Source organism: Lingula anatina, chromosome 6, assembly GCF_051362555.1.
Source record: "Lingula anatina isolate TDL-2025a chromosome 6, LinAna3.0, whole genome shotgun sequence".
NCBI classification, from domain to species: Eukaryota; Metazoa; Brachiopoda; class Lingulata; order Lingulida; family Lingulidae; genus Lingula; species Lingula anatina.
Window position 1 is genome coordinate 4,234,788 of NC_141772.1, and position 21,493 is coordinate 4,256,280.

At 35.2% G+C, this 21,493-nt stretch overlaps 1 protein-coding gene across 2 annotated transcripts; it reads right to left on the reverse strand.

Moving 5' to 3' along the window:
* Positions 1–124: 124 nt before the first annotated feature.
* On the reverse strand, positions 125–21,073 carry LOC106151811 (uncharacterized). 2 transcript variants are annotated; one of them, XM_087015416.1, is made up of 25 exons: positions 19,362–21,073; positions 18,764–18,888; positions 17,708–17,846; positions 16,620–16,749; positions 16,259–16,335; positions 15,594–15,701; positions 15,102–15,294; positions 14,101–14,253; positions 13,637–13,788; positions 13,203–13,343; positions 12,742–12,867; positions 12,238–12,352; positions 11,836–11,929; positions 8,498–8,701; positions 7,843–7,939; positions 7,452–7,504; positions 7,086–7,188; positions 6,504–6,698; positions 6,038–6,131; positions 5,747–5,831; positions 4,129–5,246; positions 2,705–2,783; positions 2,042–2,166; positions 1,631–1,742; positions 125–1,024 (listed from the first exon to the last, which is right to left on the reverse strand). In XM_087015416.1, the coding sequence occupies exons 1-25, from the start codon at positions 19,863–19,865 to the stop codon at positions 1,015–1,017; spliced, it is 4,332 nt and encodes a 1,443-aa protein (XP_086871542.1). In that variant the 5' UTR covers positions 19,866–21,073; the 3' UTR covers positions 125–1,014. The 2 variants fall into 2 exon arrangements, with proteins under 2 accessions (XP_086871542.1, XP_086871543.1); XM_087015417.1 differs by having other exon boundaries at positions 127–1,024; positions 4,933–5,246; positions 19,362–21,070.
* Positions 21,074–21,493: the final 420 nt, after the last annotated feature.

The window sequence follows — 21,493 nt, forward strand, 5'->3', positions numbered from 1 at the left end:
CTAATATACCGTTTATTAGATCTTAGTTATAACCAAAATCTCTGATTTTTTAAATTTTTCAGTTGAGTCAAGATTTCTGCAGATTCTCTTGAGGCTAGTCATGTAACAAAGGATTGGTTTGTGCACTGACGGAACACCTTTAAAGCCTCCCTTTCTGCACCTGCCATTCTGCCCCAAGTTTACAGTGTGATTTTGACACCATCCGAAGTATTTGGAAATTTCTTTGAAGGCGTAAGATTCAGTTTGTAAAGATTAATTGAGTGTTAATTTGCAGATACACAATGCTTCACTGACACCTGCTTGCCAGATGTTCCGCCTCTGTTCACACTTGCATTAATATATTTAAGTGACTATGCATTTTACTTAGAGGGATCTGACGAGAATTCATAGCAAAAAATGTTTGGTTGTAATCTAGATTGAGAAAATAGCCGTGTCTCCCTCTGCCGTATGTAATGGCAACCCCAAAACAATGAATATTATGATAATGATGCATTTATATCTAGTGCCTGATGTCACAGTTTATGATTGCAACTTTTGTTAAAGAAAATTTCCTGTACTCACTTCTAGTTATCAAATACACACAGTGATTATTTTAAAAATGGAAATGATATTTATTTTAATCATTGGAAATATAATGCTTAAACAGCTTTGAGAAGTAGTGTCATCTTTCAAGATGAGCTAAAAACTATGACCAATTTTAGTTGTTGTTGCCTTGTGTAAGTGCAAGTCACTGCCTTCATGTCAAGGCTCTATTCAGTCTACTGCTTTTGCTATCATATCCACCCAAACAGGAAAAATGCTTTACCTATATTGCTTTGCAAGTCACACCAACCAGATGATTAAAACCAGTAATGAAGTTCAACTCAATATTACACATGTCCACATAAAGACAATGGATATGTTCAAAAAGACTTCTGGTAGGTAATATTAAGTCTGAAAAGTATCCCACCTCACTTCTGTTCTGGGCATATTTTTCCCTGTGGTTTGTCTTGCAAAACAGCTGTAACCAAAAATTCAGAATTCCCTGTAACATAAAAAATCAAGATTAAAGAGACTGTAGGCACAGTAGTATCTTGTTGTACAGAATATTAATGAAATATGTGACTGAAAAAGCTTTCTCAACATTCATTATTGGCTCTCAACTGTTGCTTGAATGTATTCTAATTTTTTAAAGGCTACTTTTTTGCCTTAATCAAATAAATGATGACGAAATTATGTATTTCTTACATTTTCACCTAGGCTAAGCATGAATATTGAACCCAGGCAGTAGATTCATTACCACATTAGTAAGACACAATGTAATATTTCAATGGGACTGGGGTTACGTCTTTGATCTAGGTACTGAAGTGCTCAGTATGGTGCACTCAAACAATCATGAGTAGCAAAGCTTTAAAAGCCAAAGACATTTATCCATTAATTCCTTTTCGTGATTAACCTTTGGGTTAGAGACGAATTTTGACATTAAACAGGGTGCATATTGATTTTTGTCTTTATTACAGCACATTTCATTTTATTTAAAGAAAAAATCAATTTCCCATGTTAACATAATGGATGGGTCAAAAAAGGAAATTTCATTTTTTATTAAGCATCTTCATTAAAAAAACAACTGATGTTTTGTCTATAAGCTAACCTGTATCCACGATGTTGCGTGGACACCATGGAACCGGCCAAAGAATCTTCTTCTGAATCTGTCTCATATACCGGATTATCAAACTTACTTGATGTCAGCTTTGCTGTTGATTCTGAAAAAAAAAATGTACAAGTCTTTTTCTACACTGACACATGTAACAGTGTTATATAAGCTACACTTACAAATATACAAACTCTGCATCACTTGTCCCTTTATATTTCAAATTATTGTTTATCTTTCTCATTACATGCAGTTCCAGGCTATCAAGTATATAGGAGGGGGTATATATTATCTATTTATTAGTAATTCATTTTTCAACTGGTTTATTTATTGCATGACACCAATGTTTACTACTTTTCTATAGCTTTAAATTGATTGATTGCTTGGTTCCTATATGACTACTGTACTTACCTCTTGTCGGTAGTTTAAATTCCCATCCAACCCACTTTAAGAAGATGCCTATCAGTATTGACAAAACAACAATGCCACCAATCACTGAGCCCACTATAGCTAAAGTTTTATTTGACCATGCCAGCCTAGTATGGAGAAAAAAAAAACAGTTGCTTAAATTGTAATATTGCCAGCTTTTAGAGTGTTTTATTCTGACAAGAAAAAAAAAATTTCTGTAGTACTAAATATTTCACCCTCTTACATAATATAAATAGCTAGTTACCCTTACATAGATATGTAAAGCAACTTCTTGGCATCATGAATTTTTTCAAAGATGGAACTTCACTTGGAAGCAAGGAACTTGATATAGAAATGATCCTTTAAGATTAGAAAACTGCTGATGACGCTGCAATTTTTGATGGAAGTTACTTTTTATCTTATTTCATCTTCACCACAAAACCCCACCAATGGTCCTTTCAATTTCATGGGAAAAAGTCAACAAATATTTAAAAATAGAATCGTGTGTGTGTGTGTGTGTGTTAGCGAGAGAGAGAGAGAGAGGGGGTGGGGGAGGAGAGAGGCAGAGATATTGTATGGTTTTTATTCTAAGAAATATAAAAAAAACAATAATAATATTTAAAAAATTTGTACAAATAATTGATTAACTGATAAACATGTACATACCATTCATCATTTAAACCTGCACCATTCTCTTCTGTTGTCATGTTTACTGGGCTGCCAGTAGTTCCCTGCTGAAGAGCACCTGCAATACGTACATTTGATCTCAAAATTATTCATTTTAATAAATCAAGCTTAAACTCATCCCCTGACATATTTACAACCTCGACAAATTAGAGTCAAATGCTAAATCTTAATCAGTGCCCTCAACACTGGAGAATGTTAATTAAAATTTATTAACATGTTTGTATTTTTGTTTGAAATTGCTTAGCCTAAAGCAACTTTGTTTTTTTTACAAGTGTTGTAAAGGAGATGATTACTCAGTCTAAATTATAACACAGTTGTGAAATTCCTTAAATCAAAACTAATAAGAATTTGAAATCTTTATCGTATTTGTTAAAATCCATAAATAAGACTTTGAATTATTGTATACTATGATCCTAGCAAAAATGTGAAAAAATAAATTCTTATCAAATGAATGAATGCAGAAAACTGTAACTGATCTCAAACTATTATAATTTTGCCGTCCTTTACTCTACGAAAAAGGCAGAAGAGGGGGAGGTGGTGGGGCATTGTGGGACATGTGTCCCTTAGCTTTGTTGGTACCCCTTCTCCCTCCCTCCCTCCCTCCCTCCCTCCCAAAAACAGTTAAAATAATAACAAAATTAGACAAACCCACACCATTGTAATACCTGTGACCTGCATATTTGAGAAATAACGGCTTTGGCTAGGATTTTAGATACAATTAGCACAATTAAGATGCGCGTTAATTTAAACCAGATGTTCCTCTGTTTTGCAAAAACAAAACAGGATGTTCAGTTTTATGCCATAGGAAACACTTAACAGTTTATCTGATACTGTTATGAAAGGCTGTTCTAGCTTGGAGTTTGGAGAGGTGGGAGCTGCCTCCTAATAATGTACCACCAGCACTTGGGAAATAATATCTAACCATAATGGTTAAAAAATGAGATAGCAGTACACACACACCTGTACCATGGGGATCCATTATCTTTTTTTTTTTTTAACTTTAATCTACTTTGATTATGAAGGAGAAAACTCTGAGTTAAACAGTATAAGCAGTGGTAAAAAGTACAAGAAAATTGTAGAAGTGATTGCAATTAAGCACCTTACCTTAGAAGTCACAGCTAATTTGTTTATGCTATGAACATTTTGATTCTCAAGATGCTGTCAACTGAAAGTTTTAGGACCCTTGATACAATCTTTGATGATATAAAAATTAGCTTGTATATATCCTGTGGGAGTTTTAACATTATCTTTTCTGTTATTTATTTTTAATTGTTTATTTCAACTAACCTCAGGAGGGCCATGGGGAAGAGAATTATTATTGTATTAACCATGTTTGTTTTCACAATAAATAAATAAGCAAAATAAGAAATGCAAGCAACATAGAACAAAAAGTAATGCAAAACCTGTCATTTCTGCCTGAAAATGCGTTGTAGCCTGCCCACCACCAGAAAAACCACCAGCCGCTGTGAGCCCATCATGGGACACCTGGGTACCATAGCCTGTAGGCTGGGTGATTGCTGCCTTTGTGGGTGACACAGATGGGGATTCGGGTGACTTTGAAGCAGGAGAGGCACCAGAAGGCAAATTACCAGCTGTAGAACCTGGTGCAATGGGAGGAGTTGGGGTTTTATCATAAGGTGTAGAAACTGGTGTAGGACCGGGTTTAATAGGTAGGGGTGGGACTTTATGAGAAGGCAAGGAAACTGGTGTAGGACCGGGTTTAGTAGGTAGGGGTGGGACTTTATGAGAAGGCAAGGAAACTGGTGTAGGACCAGGTTTAGTAGGTAGGGGTGGGACTTTATGAGAAGGCAAGGAAACTGGTGTAGGACCAGGTTTAGTAGGTAGGGGTGGGACTTTATGAGAAGGCAAGGAAATGGGTGTAGGACCGGGTTTTGTTGGTAGGGGTGGGACTTTATGAGAAGGCAAGGAAACGGGTGTAGGACCGGGTTTTGTTGGTAGGGGTGGCACTTTATGAGATGGTGAAGAAACTGGTGTAGGACCTAGTTTGGTAAGAGTGGGTAATTTATCAAGCGGTTTGGAAATGCTTGTGGAAGCCATGCTGCTGGGAGAAGGGGGTATGGCATAAGTAGTTGATGCTGTAGACCTTGGTATGGTTTGGGTGGGTGTTAATATCTGTTTTGGTGTTGGTGGAGAAGGAGTATTAGCTGGAGTTGTTGACAGACCTGGCTTTGGAGGGGTAGGACTACCTGTTTGGTTGGTAGAGACTCCTGGTCTGAGGGTAGGGGCTCCTGGTTTGAGGGTAGAGGCCCCTGGTCTGAGGGTAGGGACTCCTGGTTTGAGGGTAGAGGCCCCTGGTCTGAGGGTAGGAACTCCTGGTGAAGGTGCTCTGGAGGGCCTAAGTGTGGGTGTAGGTGTGGGTGACCTGGTGGTCAGAATTTTGGGTGTAGGTTGTGGTGGGGATACTGTAAAGTTAGCTTCTGTACTTGGTACACAAACAGGATATCTCAGGTGGCTTGTCCAAATACAGCTGCTCATGGCTGTGCAAGCTTCTTGGCCTTGTCTAAAAAAAAATGTTAGTCTTTTAAATCAGATTTCTGATTTTCTAGTTAATGCTACACCAATCTTTTTCTTAAAGAAATGGGTGAATAATGCACATGAAAACACAAAATGCAAAAGTACTAAGTTACTTTATTCTTTCTTTCTTTTTTGTGTCTGCAAGCATGGATGACATGTTTTGTGTCTGCAACCATGGATGACAATAATTAAAATCTTGAATTTGACTGCACTGTTGGTCAGTTTTTAACTTCATTCTGTACCTGGGTCCATCAACCTTTAATTGCCCCCTTGTCATGAAAGTACCCCTCCCTCAATATAAAAGTGAAAGGAGGCAAATGATTGGAAACTTAAAGCTGAACAATTTTTTCATCCCAGTTATACATGATATAGTAAAATTCCCTTCAGTGAGTTTTTTTTCATATTTTTACCCCTCCCCAAAAGCCAAATCCTGGATCCAGCAGGGCACCTGTTTGTGTAGAGGTGTTACCATTTTAAGCTACTTACACTTCAGCACAAGACCTGGGACATGGTGGGACACCAGGTACGGCCACTGTTGGTTTCACGTCAATAGTCTTTGACCTGCTTGTTACTGAATTCAAGACAGAGCAACCAAAATGCAAGTTTTAATATACATATCACAAGGAGAAACTTGTACATTTTATTTTTAAAAATCTATGGCATGCTTCCGTAAATTTAAAGTTATGTTAAACTTAAAAATCTAAATAACTTAGAGAGCATTATATTTTATTTATATTCTTAATCACAGCTTTATACAGGAACTTTAAGACAATATACCTGGACAAAGAGAAGTCAAACTTGTGATTCCATCAGAATCTGAGCACAAAGATGCACTTCCGCTCTCCTTACAAAGAAGCTCAGAAGAACAGCACTGAAAATATTCTTTGTTTTACTTTTAGAAGAACAAATGTATTTCAAAGAAAAAAATTTATATATGATAAACATGAATTTTGTAAGAACAGACAAACAATACTCTCTTGCAGCACCATGAACTTGTTTGAAATCTTAGTATTCAATATATTTAACAATTTTGCCTAAGGAGACTAGAAAGTTTGGCTGACTTTCAATTTTCCCATTGTCTTCTGTCTTGTAATTGGCTATGTAATAAAACCAGAAAATCTCATATTTTCACACTGATAATGTACACAGAGGAAGGTGGGAGGAAGGGAGGGAGGAAGGAAGGAATTAAAGAAGGAATAACAACATAAACACTCCAATAAACAAACAAATACAATACAAATACCTCCTTAGTCTCCCTCTGCTTAGGAGAGGGCGGACATGTTGAATTGCCTAAAACCACCAGCAGGTACATGTTTGTGTCAAGTATTCTCTGCAGAACAAACTGTTGGCAGCCCCCATTGACCTGGTACAGACTGCTGGTGTTCAGTGCTAACTGGTAGGAAGGACCAGAACTGACTGGAAAACAGCATTCCTTGGCCTGTGAAAGGGAATGCAAGAACCTTTACATCATCTGAAAATTTATCATTTTAATTGCACAGAAAAACAATATTCAAGAAAAAGAGATGTTGAATGGTTACCTATGTAAACATTTCAATCGTATGACTTTCATAAGTGAATTATTCACATGCACATAATTCTGATGAATCAGACCCTAATAATATTTTCAGGATATTTGAAAAATGGAATAGAATAATTAAGTCAGATTTTGTTGATGTTGATGTTGATAAATCAATACATTTATAAAAAGAAGTGGGATGTCTTGGATGAGAACTGCACTCTCTGAGCACTAATACGTAAATTCAAATATATATTCACATATAAGAATAAATAACATCACAATGCTGTATTTTAAAACTTAATTCACCTTCAGATACCCATAATTTAACAAGGTATCTGCCACGACCGGATAGGCATCTGTCAAATGTTGTGTCTTGTTACTGTTGTCACGATTACCAATAATTATATATCTGAAAAAAAATACATAATAGTTCTGATATTGTAATATCTAAATAATTTTGATACAAAACTTTTGAATTACATGTATAGGTTATCAAAATGAGATGTATTTTTATTTGAGGGCAAACAATTCAAATGTGCATGTATCAATCAATAAAATTATACATCATGTAATACTGCTCACAAATTACCTTAAAACACCTTTCCAATCAAGATTTTTTAATTCCACCTTTTTGACCTTACCCAACTCCCCCCCCCCCCCCCCAGGACTTACCCTCGGTTGTCCAGCAGATGGCAAGTTATGTTTTGATCCAAGCAAAGCCCAACCTGAAACCAATATTGAAATCAATTCATTTCTTAATTGGTTGTTCCATATCTGACATGTACAGGAAGGTAGGGGTTCTTAATAACTGAAATCACTGGCCTGTCATTTAGAATATATCAAATCAACTTAATAAAAAAAAGAATAAAACATCAAATCTAAGTGCAAGGATGTATCGAGCAACAACTTGTGCGCAGGAGTAAATTGCTTTTTTCCTGTGTAAAATGAATATTGTGAGATACATCCCTTTTAAAGTACCTTTGAGAGAGAGAGAGAGAGAGAGAGAGAGAGAGAGAGAGAGATGGGAGAAAGAGGAAGAAGAGGATCGATCCTGTAAGCTAACCTTCTCCAGCAGGAGTGACTGGAGTAAATGAACACTGACATCAGCTCCAACCACAGCACTTACTGGGTCAAGCCGAGAATGGCGGGAAATACCACTTCTACAAAGTGAAATGTAAAATTATAAGAACTGTACAATGACTGTAACATAAGACTTTGGTTGTGCTTTATTTAGACAAATATTCTCCACCTTCAACAGATTCAGTGCCAAAGTGACCAATCCTTTAACAAGTCCGCATACACTATTTTGGACTGTCATTTATTTCAATAAGGTCCATTATAGCCACAATATAATACTTAGAGATATAACTTCCTTCAGAATATTTCTCTTAGGGTGCATTCCCATAGATTTGAGATCGATCTATCCCCATGGGGAGTCTCACTAGATTACTATCAGATAATCTGGCTTTAATGTCCATCCCGCCTACTACAAGCTGTAAGGGGGTAATTAACTTTCGTGCCCGCTCGGCTGACAGCTATTTAGCCTGAACCCCCAGGGAGTTAGGTCAATCTAGTTGGATCGATCTAATCTCTGGGAATGGGGTCTTAAACCCATAAGCAAAATAAATAAATAAAATAAAATATAATAAATGATAATTACTGATTTAAAAGCAAGTATTTGACAAATGTGTATTCATTATGACAAAAGACAAACAAACCTCTCTTCATAAATGGCCTTGCTGACAGAAAGCAACCTAGATCTGTCAGTGGGAGGTCCTATTAAACTTGGTTCTGGGGACACCACAGTGATCTGTGAGAGTCTTGCAGCATTTCTGTACCACTGCTGTTCTCTGGGGTCAAAGCCGCCATCTAATAACTGGCCAGGGTACAGGCGAGCCACACCATTTCTAGTGCCGAGGTATCTAAGAGAAAATACCAGACTGGATTTAAATAATGAAAGAATGATTTTGGTTAATGTAGAAATGTAGAAATTGAAAAGTTGAAAATTTCCTCTACTATGATTCACACTACAGGTTTGCTTTCAGTTAGTGTAGAAATTGAAAAGTTAAACAAGGCAGCAAAGCTGTCAAATGTACAGACAAAAAACAGGAAATAACTATGCACAAAATAGGCTACTGTCAATTCTGATGCAAAAGTACATTATGTTAAACTGCAAATTCAACATCAAATTTTAATTATGCTCAACAGGTAATACCAATGTAAGTAAAATGTGTAACAAGTTCACACTTTGAAAATGTATAACTTCCAGAAAAAGAAGCCAATTAGACTGCTTTTCCAACTCTGCATTTTAGTCCTGTATTTCTTTTTTTTCTTTTTCTTTTTTGAAAGTTTGGCAATCATAAGTAACATGGTTTTCCCATAATGGTCATCATGGCAGCAGCACCCAAAATTGTGTTTTCTTCTATTCTGATGCCATATTACATAATGGTTAACAGCATAATGACCGTTAATTTTTAATAATACAATATACGTATCATGGATTTTCAGAAAATGTGACTATCATGGGTCTTCAAGCCCATGGAACTTCAAAGTCACACCTTGAAAATATGTGAAAAATTAAATTTTCACAAAAAAAAAAAAAAAAAAAAAAAAAACAAAAAAAAAACGTTTAACTTGCAGTAAGAATTACCAAACAGACTGCATTGCCTACTGAAGCTGTATTTTAGTCCCATGTTTCTTTCCTGTAAGTTTGAGAACAGTAAGTGACATTTTTTTTTAATGTTCATCAAGGGAGCAGTGCCCAAAATAGTTTTTTTTTTTCAAATTTTGATGCAATATTACATAATATTTAACAGCATAATGACCATCAATTTTAATAATAAAATATCAGTATTATGGATATTCAGAAAATGTGACTAGCAAAGGTCTTCAGGCCCATGGAACTTCAAAGTCACAACTTGAAAATGCCAAAATGGAAACAAGACAGCAATGTTCTGAAATTTTTTTCCCAGTTTTAACAATTTCTAACATAAAACAAAATTAACAGTTTACTACAGTTTTTATATGATCAACTAAGAAAATTGATGAGATGGGAAAAATATTAATAGAGCAGCGTTAAATGTCCAATTTCTTCCATTCTGAGATTCTGAACATAGTGAATGATTGAATCTGACAAACTGCAATGATATGAGTTTATTTCCATTTTTTAAACTTTATTACACAATACACGATAACAAGTTTACCATCATTTTTACATAATCAAGTAATGATGTTGTAAAGATGCAGGAAATGCCAAACAAACACTTTTACGTATCTTATTAATTAAAAATTGAAACTGTTAACATGCCTAAAAATTTAATCTGAGGAAATGTGAAAAAACAGCATAACTTTAATATAATGGCCCGATTATGCTGATTTTTGAACTCAACTTGCGTTTTAGCAAAAATGACCACTCCTGTGAGTTTAATGACAATTGGCCTGTCTGTTTTTCGTATATTGTGTTTACAGTGTTGCATATATGCTGAAAAATGAAAAAACAGCATAACTACCAAAGTAGTGGCCCTATCATGCCGATTTTCGAACTTGACCTGTGTTATAGTAAGATCGATTACTCCTGTGAGTTTCATGACAACAGGCCTATCGATTTTCCTTGAAATGTGTTTACAGTGTTGCATATATGCTAAAAAGTGAAAAAATAGCATAACTTCCTCAATAATGGCCTGATCATGCTGATTTTCGAACTTGACCTGCATTTTATGAATATTCATCAGCTCTGTAAATATAAAGCCAAAAAGTAAAACTGCCTTCCACTTATCGTGTTTACAAGGAAAGTGCACGGCGCCGGCGACAGTGACGGCGACAGTGACGGCGACGACGACAGATGCAGGTGATGGCAATATGTACAGACACATCTGTACTTATTTACTGTACTGTTTGAGAACAGTAAGTGACATGGTTTTTCTTAAATGGTCATCATGGGAGCAGTGCCCAAAATAGATTTTTTCAGATTTTGATGCAATATTACATAATGTTTAACAGCATAATGACCATCAATTTTTAATAATAAAATATTAGTATCATGGATATTCAGAAAATGTGACTAGCAAAGGTCTTCAGGCCCATGGAACTTCAAAGTCACAACTTGAAAATGCCAAAATGTAAACAAAGACAGCACTGTTCTGAAATGGTTTTTTTTTTTTCATTTTTAACAATTTTTTTAACATAAAACAAAATAAACAGTTTACTGCCATTTTTATACGATCAACTAAGAAAATTGATGAGATGGGAAAAATATCAACAGAGCAGTGTTAAATGTCCAATTTCTTCCATTCTGAGATTCTGAACATAGTGAATGATTGAATCTGACAAACTGCAATGATATGAGTTTATTTCCATTTTTTAAACTTTATTACACAATACACGATAACAAGTTTACCATCATTTTTACAAAATCAACTAACAATGTTGTAAAGATGCAGGAAATGTTAAACAAACACTTTTACGTATCTTATTAGTTTAATAATGAGACTGTTAACATGCCTAAGAATTGAATCTGAGGAAATGTGAAAAATATGCTGAAAAGTGAAAAAACAGCATAACTTCTACAATAATGGCCCGATCATGCTGATTTTCGAACTTGACCTGCGTTTTATGAATATTCATCAGCTCTGTAAATATAAAGCCAAAAAGTAAAACTGCCCTCCACTTATCGTGTTTACAAGGAAAGTGCACGGCGCCGGCATCGCCATCGCCATCGGCATCGCCATCGGCGACGACAGACGCAGGTGATGGCAATATGTACAGACACATCTGTGTCTGTACATAAAAATATTCTTCAAAATGATTATTCTTGAATGATTCTTCAACACTATTACACAGATCAACTTCCATAAGAAAAACATTTCTGGTTAGATCAAGGCCCCGTAACTCTAAAGCATCGCGCATTGCGACCAAGTGCAAGTGTCTCAATTCCACACCTCACCCATACTCGCCCCATATGGGAGTTATGGAATTGAGACTCTTGCGCTGAGTCGCAACGTGCAATGCTTGTGAGTTACGGGGTTGGCCAATTCTGGCTGAACACAGGTGTACCAACCTCTGGACAGGTAACTGGTCATGCTCCCGCCAGGTGCTAACCAGTTCATCAGATCTGTAGGTATCAACTAAGATAGCCTTGGCAGTGGTGGGGTCTGAAAAACAAGAAAGATTTAGAAGTTTTAAGAAGAAAAATTGCTTCATTCATGAAAAGGAATTTAGTGTTTATTAAGCCGTAGATCATGTACCATGACTTCAATTAAATTAAACTTATCATTTTGTAATTAAAAGTTATATTTCCATAAAATATAAAATTTATAATAATAAATGCTATTCCTCATCAATCACATTTATTTTTACAGATCTGTGCTGGTATTAGGAATTTCACTGGGTAACTTATCAGCATAGGTGATACCCTATTTTTTTTTTGTTTTTCCAATTTCTGGCTGTGAAATATGCATACCTCTCAGAAAAGTGCCATTTCGTCCTGTCCTTAAAAATGTCTGCACAAATTCTGCATGTGTGCGCGATTCTTTCCTCCATGGATAAAAAGGGTCGCGAAAAACATTTGGGGACAACTGTAAGAAAATGGAAACTTTGTCAAATCAAATACATCTCTGAAAATGGGGATAATAAATTATAATGTCATTCACCAAAATGCTTTTTTGGGAGGGCAACAAACATGAAATCTTTATTCATGCTTCTTGGAAGAGCCATGTTGCTTATGGTCTTGGGAATTGAAGTGCATTATTTTGATAAACATTTCATTGTAACTAATTTAAATGTCTCAAAACTGCTCATTTAAACTCTTAATTCAACCCCTTAGTGGTTAATATTCATCAACAGTCCTACCAGCTGTTATTTCTAAACGTCAAATTGAATTGCATAAGGAAAAAATGAATCTATGGTTTGAGGTGAAAGTTATTCACTCAAGCACATGTTAGTACATGTGCATTCATGTCCTTACCTTAATTACAGATTGATGTTTTGCTACTGGTATGCCTGCACTGTTACACAAAGTTGGGTCTCTGCCCATGTTATCTAATATGTCATAGCGATAATAATAGGCCTCTGGTTTTGGCTGGTAGTGATACTGTCAATAAACAAGTATTCATCATCATTTTAGTTGGGATACTCAAAAAAAAAAAAAAAAACTGATGCTTATTGTTATAAATTACTTTTCAGGAGCAATGAATCTATTTAACAATTAATCTATTGATTTAAAAATTCTCCTGTGCTGATGAATTATGTTGTGCACTAATCATGTATAATTCAATTTAAAACAGCGCAACTTTACAAAATTTCATATTTTATGTACTGCAACTTTTTTCTCATTGTGTTATAAACAAATGATGGAATTGCTTCAGATTTAAACTGGACAAATGTTGTTCATCTTAAACAAAAAGCAGCATAATATTATCCACATACATCGTTATAGTATCTTCGGGTGTCACCATCTACCAAAACAAGGATGATTGCAAAAGGTGATTTTTCCAAAGGTGATATTGAAAACAAAGCTCGTTCTGAAATCAGTTCTTCACGGACATCATCTGGTACATGTCTTGTGGCCTTAAATATAATCAAAATCCTGAATAATTTCTATCTACTATTATGTATTTTTGACCCACTGACTATCTAAGCACATGTGCATAGTTTATGCAAGGGGAAACTAGAGACCTACGCAATTTACAAATTATTAACACATTTTAGATTAAGTGTGAAATTGTATAACAGCAAAATAGTACACATGTAAGCTGAAAGAAATTGTCATCAAATCTCCAATCAAGTCTGATAGGTTAAAATGTCTTTTCCAAAAGAAGTATCTTGAAATGAAATCCTCCGGCCATCATTAAATCATTTACCTTTCCAGTGACATTAATCCTGTTATGTCCTCTATAAAGGTCTTGCAATAAACTCTCAGGTAATTGAGGCTCTATATCTGTCACATATAGGGTCGGTATCGCAGTAAGTAACTCAGAGGGTAATGGTAGTCTTGGGTGGGCAATTACATTCCCTTTATAATAAAAGACACAAATGTAGTTCATTTCAATGCACATGCACATTAATGCTAAAACAATTTAATGAATGAAATTAATCAATTAGTTAATTAGTTGAAGACAATCAGAAAGTAGAGGGTACAGCCACTCTTCCTCTATTGGGTTACCCCTCTCACAATGTTCAAAGATGCATAAGCACAAAGAAATAAAATTCTTAGTAAACTTTATATGTATAAGTAAATAAATAAAAATCTTAAGGCTAAACTGGATGATTCCCATAGTTAGGGGCAGCCATATCTTTAACATATGTTAATCAGGCATTATCATACCTGTTCTTCTGTCTACAACAAATGCATAACTTTTTGCACCAAGCTGACTGCCCAGCACTGGTCTGAACAAGGTTGCCACGGAAACATCGATGGCCACTACCCCTTTTGTGCCATTCTCTGTAGAAAATGGTGCCCCAATGGTAAAGGTCATGCCTAGGAAAAGTGGAAACCCAGCAAATGAAAAAAGTAGCTATATACCACTACCAAGTCCATTTCAATGGCAGTTTACAGTGGAAAAATGATTTTTAAATTATTAAATTACTTTAAATGGCCTTTTTTGGGCCTAATTTTAGGAGTGGAAATTAATACCTTGTCATTACAAAAACACTAGCTGTCATCAGGCTCACATAGCTAAAATATGATCAGATGCATACTTCTAACATGTATATATTCACTAAATGTCCTGTTCTGCAATTCACAGGTTCTATAATGGATGTATTTTTGGGGTAAAAATGTAATTATCTGTTTCAAAGATTTCTCCATGCTCAGAGCAGCTATCAATTAATACAATTTTAAGGGTAATGTGCAGCTACTGAACAAGGCTATAATACACTGCCTTGCATTTTTCTTCACAGGAATTGTTCAGATTTTAGCAGTTTTAGTGCAATGCCCTTGCTACAACTAAAAAGTCTAAATTTACTGTTGGCTAAAGATCAAAGGTGTAAACATTTCAAACTTAAGTCTTTTAGAAAAGATTTCCAATTGTACTGATTCTAAACTCCATCTAAGTTTTTTCATGAGAGAGGCAAATAAAAAAGACTACAATAAAGTACGAATTGATAAAAAGTCATAGGCCCCATTCAGAAATCATGCAGGACTAACTAGTCTGAGGATCAAATGTGGCCGACCCACTTGAATACTTCCCCACAGGATATCTTTTCAGTGTCTATTAGCGGATTAAGATGACAAGCTTTGTAGTGGGTTGCCATATTTGACCCTCGGACTAGATAGTCCCCTATTCTGAATGGGGCCTTATGTGTTAAGATGCAAGCATTACCCACCTACAGAGGAATCATAATGTGGTCCAAAGTAAATATAATCCTGTCCTGGTGGAAGAACACTGGGTGGCAAATATGTGTAATAATCTGCCAGGTTCTCATAAATATCAAGAACTACTGTTTTGAGGCCTTTTGTTGCCAGACTGGATAATGTGCTGTTGTCTAAACCATATAGGAATAGATAGGCAGGGGTAGCCTGAAAATTTTGCATCTTTTGAAATTTGTGGTATCACTGGAAGCTAATTCACCATCAGGAAAAAATGCTTCATCTGAAAAGTGATGCCAATTCAAACTTTTGACCATTTTGAAGTCACTAAATAACTACAAATGAGTTAGTCACAGACAATAGGAGCACAGGGCCATATCCACAAAATGCTGTAACTTACAAATTCACATGAATAGTTAAAAACCATTGTAAGTTACAACCTTCGATATATACGTCCCATGACTTAAAATAATTAGTCTTCATTTTTTCATTTGAAACTACTGACTTACAAGTTGGTCTTGCCCTTGCTCCATTGCTTTCACAACCTCAGTGGCACCTTCTTCAATACCACTTGTGATGAAGAGCAGTGCATTTTGGTAAATTGGTAGTGACCCTTGCTAAAAGCAAAGAACAGAAGCGACAATGCTATTAATAATGTTGTTTTATTATTTTAAAGGTCTGCATTTGATAAATATTTGATATTTGATATTTGATAAATAGCAGGATATATAGACTTTGTGGCATTCTTCAATTATACCTTAAGATAAAAACTTAAGTAAAACAGTTTTGAAATAGAAGGGCTGTGTACACATCAAATCGGGTAAGTAAATCCTGCTCACTTCAAACCTGACAGATGTTTTGGTATTATACAAAAAGTAGCATACCAATATCTAGAAGAGATACTTTTGTTTTAAGTTAAAAAAAAAGGCAGTTTCTTTTTACCTAGGCTTTTATAAAAGTTAATAAAAATACTGTTAACTCTGCATAGATAGGGCACTTTGGTCCAAAATTTTGTTCCAGCTTATTTCAGCTAATGCCAAGGAAATCATCTGTTCCACAAGGGTTTTTTCAACTACCATGATAGTCTTGCAATAAGGTGACAAGGGAAGAAGAGTTGACTGTAAATTTGATGAAACCTGAAAATCAGAGATTGCAGACCTTTATTTTTACTTACCTCAACTGTTGAACTTGTATTGAGAGCTTGAAAGGCTAAATTCACTGCCTCTGAAACATCTGCAGACTTAACAACTTCTGAAAATAGCAATATATTGCACTTAATTTCATGTATTGGAAAACTATAACCAATCAAAGCAATTCATTCTATTCCAAATGCTTTAAATAATCCATAATTTCAATTAGTCTATGGTGAAACTGGCTGGTTGAAGCCAAGATTAATGATCAACAGAACACCAGAGTAGTCTTTAAACAAATTGTTCTTTATCTTGTTCTCCTTAACTTGAATATGGCACACTAAATAGAACCGAATGAGTAAAATTATGATCTTGATAGAAATAACCGCTTAACATATCACTTACCTGGTAGACCATGAACATTTCTCAATTTGTTCTTTATAACATCAATGTTGTATCTGTTTGTTTCCAAAGTCTGGTTTCCACAACCATGTAGTGATACCACATTTGTTCCATTGACTAAAAAAAGTGCCACCTAGAAAGGATAATTGAAAATTACTTTGTAACTAGACAGCAAAGCCAGCAAATATACAGACACCATACAGGAAACAAGGCAGCAAAGCTGTTCAGACATTATGCAGAAAAAAAGTGCACAAAATAATGTTTTGGTAAATTTTGAAGCACTGTTACAAAATGCCTTAAAACAGCATAATCACTTTTACCCTCTTACATAATGAAGTACAGGTAACAAGTGATACAGTTCCATGAGATATAAAAGCCACTGAAAATGCCAATGTGTGAAAAATGAATATGAAAAAAGAAAAAAACAGAATAATTACAGTGAATGTAAACCAATCATGCCGTTTTTAGAAAGCAACCTACCTCTTCACCAAATAAAGCCACTCAGTAAATTTTAAGTAAAACAAAATACTGTTTTGAAGAAATGGGGCAAACGTGCAAACGCCACCACAGTTGTGCAAAAAAAAAAAAAAAAAAAAATTGCTGTAAATGTAAACCATTCATGCTATATTTTAAAAGCAACCTGCCTCTTTGCCAAACAAAGCCACTCAGTTAATTTTAAGTAAGACAAAAAAAAGTTTGGCAGGTATAGGGTGAAAGTCATGTGATGGACAGCAGGATGGCAATGACATAGACAGACAGACCGATCAGAATATGTACATGCAGACACTATATATACATTCAATATAAAAAATGCCTGGAAAATATACCCACTGAGATTGGTTGTACCAAGATAGATCAACCCAACTTGACTAGAAACACACTCACTAAGATTGGCCATATCAAGTTAGATCAATCTTATTTCACTAGAAACAGGTCCACTGAGATGGGATTTGCCAAGTCAGGTCTTCACAGATACAAAAAAAATTATCTCAAAAAAATTATGATGCAAATTCAAATTAGTTTATAAAGATGTATAATGATATCTGAATGAAAACAGTACATGGTATTGTTTTTTCCTTTTATGGATTCACCTTGTCAGCATCAAATAAAGTCTCCAACACATTTTCCAATGTGTTAATCACGGCTTCCCAAATTGTGATGTTAGCCACTGCAATCACAATGGCCATGTTCCGGTGCGCAGAACCAAAATGGGAGGCCGCTAGGAGACGTCTGAAAGAAATGTCATGACGGATTATGTTCTAATTAGGTGATAATTATTGGTTATACAACCAGGTTATACAACACTTTTTTATGGAAGTGTTTATTGCACTTAAGAGTTTTACATTTCCCATATGACAAATGAAAAACCAAGTTTTGAATTCAAATATAAAATAAGAGAAAATTAAAAAACAAGGTAGCAATGCTGTCAAATGTACAGACATAAAGCAGGAAAAAATGTCCCATTTCAACACCTTTTCATATAGTTCAAAATAACCAATTTACGTAGTATCCTTTTTATATAATCAACTTACAAATTGTTGAGATCAGAAAATATCAATAGAACAATTTTAAGTGTCCAATTTGTTCTATTCTGAGATCCTGAACTAGTGAAAGATTGAATCTGACAAACTGCAATGTTATGAGCTAATTTTCATTTTTGACACTTTAATACACAATACACAATAACAGATTTACCATTATTTTTATATAATCAACTAACCAAAATAGTTAAGATGCAAAAAAAAAAAAAAAAATGTCAAAAGAGCACATTTACACATGTAATTAGTTCAATAATTATTCTGTTAACATGTCTAAGAATTGAATCTGGGGAAAAAAACACTTATATACAAAAAAAAAAAATAATAATAAAACAGCAAAATTAGCCATCATAGGATTTATATAACAGGTTTATGCTGTCAATTTTAGCAGTCTGATATGACTCTAGTTAATGGGGGATGGGAACAGAGGGAGAGAATGCTTTTGAAAATTTTTCATTTTCTTTTCTTTTTTGAGGGTGGGGTGGGGTGGGGGTAGGGGGGTCAGGGCAGTCAAGTGGGGGTAGACAATTCTAAATGATTGTTTTGGCACATATCGTAACTGCCAAATGATGTGAACTAACAGTTCAGATGAAAATGTCATTTGCTCACCTAGAAAACTCTGATGCCTGTTTGACAGAGGTATTCTGTTGTTGCCCTATTGGAAACTGGTACAGGTCCTTTTCTTCTGTCACAATATAATGCCATGAGGCAGAGGATGAGTTCTCTACACTTTCCTGCAATAGACAAAAATATTTTAAATAATTCACGCCATTCACACTACTTTAGTTTCAAAACCACTTGGAGGGCTATTTTAGCTCAAAAGAATTTTGTCAGAAAATTTTTGTCAGAAAAGTTTCACCCACAGTTTCAAATTGAAATAAACATTGGGCCTTCAATTTAAAGTTTGAAAAGAAAGAGACTTTGCCAAATGTAAATTTTCCTCATATGAAACATTTAAGGCCCCAAACCCCCAGTGTATGACAATAAACAGTCCCCCTCATTTTTGTTTTTTTTTTCTTCTTAAATGTGTTCCTGTCTTACAAAACTAACTAAATAAATAAAACTGTTGATAACAATGCTTACTGCTTTATTCAGAGTGGTAAAACACCTGAAATGAAAGAATATGCAGTCAAATATATATTTTTAAAAAACATGCCTAAAACTGAACAACTTCCAAACCTGAAAAATGAATGGTTCTTTACAATACCTTTAAGAAGTGTTCTTGCTCTTGGATAACAATGTCTATTTCCTGCTGTTTCCTGTTCAGCAAACAGGATTTCCAATGGATTCCTTGTCGAAATTTGGCACTATAAGACCATGGACCATTGAAAGTGGAACAGTCCTGAGCTGTGGGCATTTTATGCCGTTGTGTATGTGAACCTTCAAGTTGTTTTTTCAGCACATCCAAACTGTTTTCTACCAACAGAAGCTCCTTTCTTAGATCATTATGTAATTGATGTTGGAGTACATTCTTGGATTCCATAGGGATGTATTTCGTATTTTTTCCGGCATCATATATTTTTTGGAGCTTCTTTGCTCCCAGGACTTTTTCAAAGAAGTCAGCAAGGTCAGTTGAAAATAATGAAATTTGCTTGTCAATTTGAGTTTTGTTTAGTTGTAATGCCTTTCCTGGGCTAATTGTCAGAATAAACATAAAAAACACCCACATTCTATATTTACCGGACTGTCCAGACATTATTGAACAATTCATTGGCAGTTTATCAAATCACCTCTTTTCCTTTTACAAAATTCTTTGCAAGATGAGTCAGCAACAGTATGTCATTTTCACTTATTTGCCAAGATTCTCACCTTTTCCACAAGAAGGAAAAATTAATTAAATTCCAGTTGCATAAGCTGACACTTAATTAGCAAAAAATATTGCTGTGGTGATGAAAAAAATCTCACGACATCAATGGAAAAGTCCTCTCCGTGTTCTGTTATCCCTGCATCTGAGAAACAAGCTCCAAAATCAACGTTATCTCTTAATGACAAGAGTGTTTAATAAAACTTGTACAAGGGGACAGCCAAGTAGGTTATCACCTTCAATAGAGAAAGGTCAATTAAAATCCTGCCAATACTTTAGTGGCTGCTTGTTTTTTCTCTTACAGCCGTTTACACAGTGGTAAATCCTCGTCTTCAGTTTCTCAGCTTGAAAATCAGTCATATCAAAATGTCCACACTCAAATGTTATCAAATACGTAATGCTGTTACATACACAGCAGTCCATTATAGCATCCACGATCTCTTAAAAAAGAAATTTTCTACAAACACCCAAGGTTTAAGAGTTCCCACCCACTCAAACATCTAGTTACCATAACCTTCACTTTATACAATGCCTTTATCGCTATGCTTTGGCAATATTAATGACAAGTTTATCTCTTTTGTTGGTCTGCATGGCACTTAACAGATTATTTGGGGCTTTTTATCATGTTCTGGGGTTTAGAATTTAGATAGCTACAATCAGACAGCATACAAACTTAGTGTAACTAATCTAATTCCTGAAGAATTTCTGTCCTAATGGGTAATTTGCTACCTGAACAAACGTGATGGGATAAGGTGTTGAGTCATGGGTCATCAGTGGTTGGTAATACATTTGCACCCTGAATTAAATTCTGTTTGTTTGTCCTGTTTGTTATGTCCAATATACACTGGGCAGCGACCCTTCCAAAAACATAGTGATAGTGCAATTTTGGTAGCTTTCACAAGTCTCAGCCATTCTCTGCTTTGGTCACAAGTCTCTGCTTTGGTCAGAAGTCTCGGCCATTCTCTGCTTTGGTCGTCAATTTCTGCTGCACAGTAAACATCAATTGACAACAAATGTTACCCATGCCAAGTAACTTCAGTCCATTACCATTTGGTAAAACCCAAAAGGCATGGATTGTGAGGCAAGCAAGAACACTGGGACACCACTTTGCAGCCCCTGAGCAGTTCCCTGTGACCAATGACAAGGGGAAGTCAAGAAACAATATGCAAGCAGTCACAAGCATAAAAGTGGCTTGAAGAAAGGCTCTTATAATTACAAACTATTTTAGTTTTATCAATAATAAAATATTAACAGAGAGAGAGAGATTGAACTTTTCTGATGCCAGTGGCTAGAAGAAGTGGTTCAGATGAATTGCATGAAACTACAGATTAGCAGCACCAATTGAAAGTAACCAACGCTTAAGTCTGAGGAATTCACAAACACATAATGAAAAGGAAGTAGCTTTCTCAAAAAGCAAATCAAATTACACAAAGTTGAAGGTTGAAAGTGGCCTATTCTAGGCTAATCAAGAGCATGCAATTTTTTCAAAATTTATCAGTGACATCTTTCTTTCAGCAAGATTTCACAAACTTATT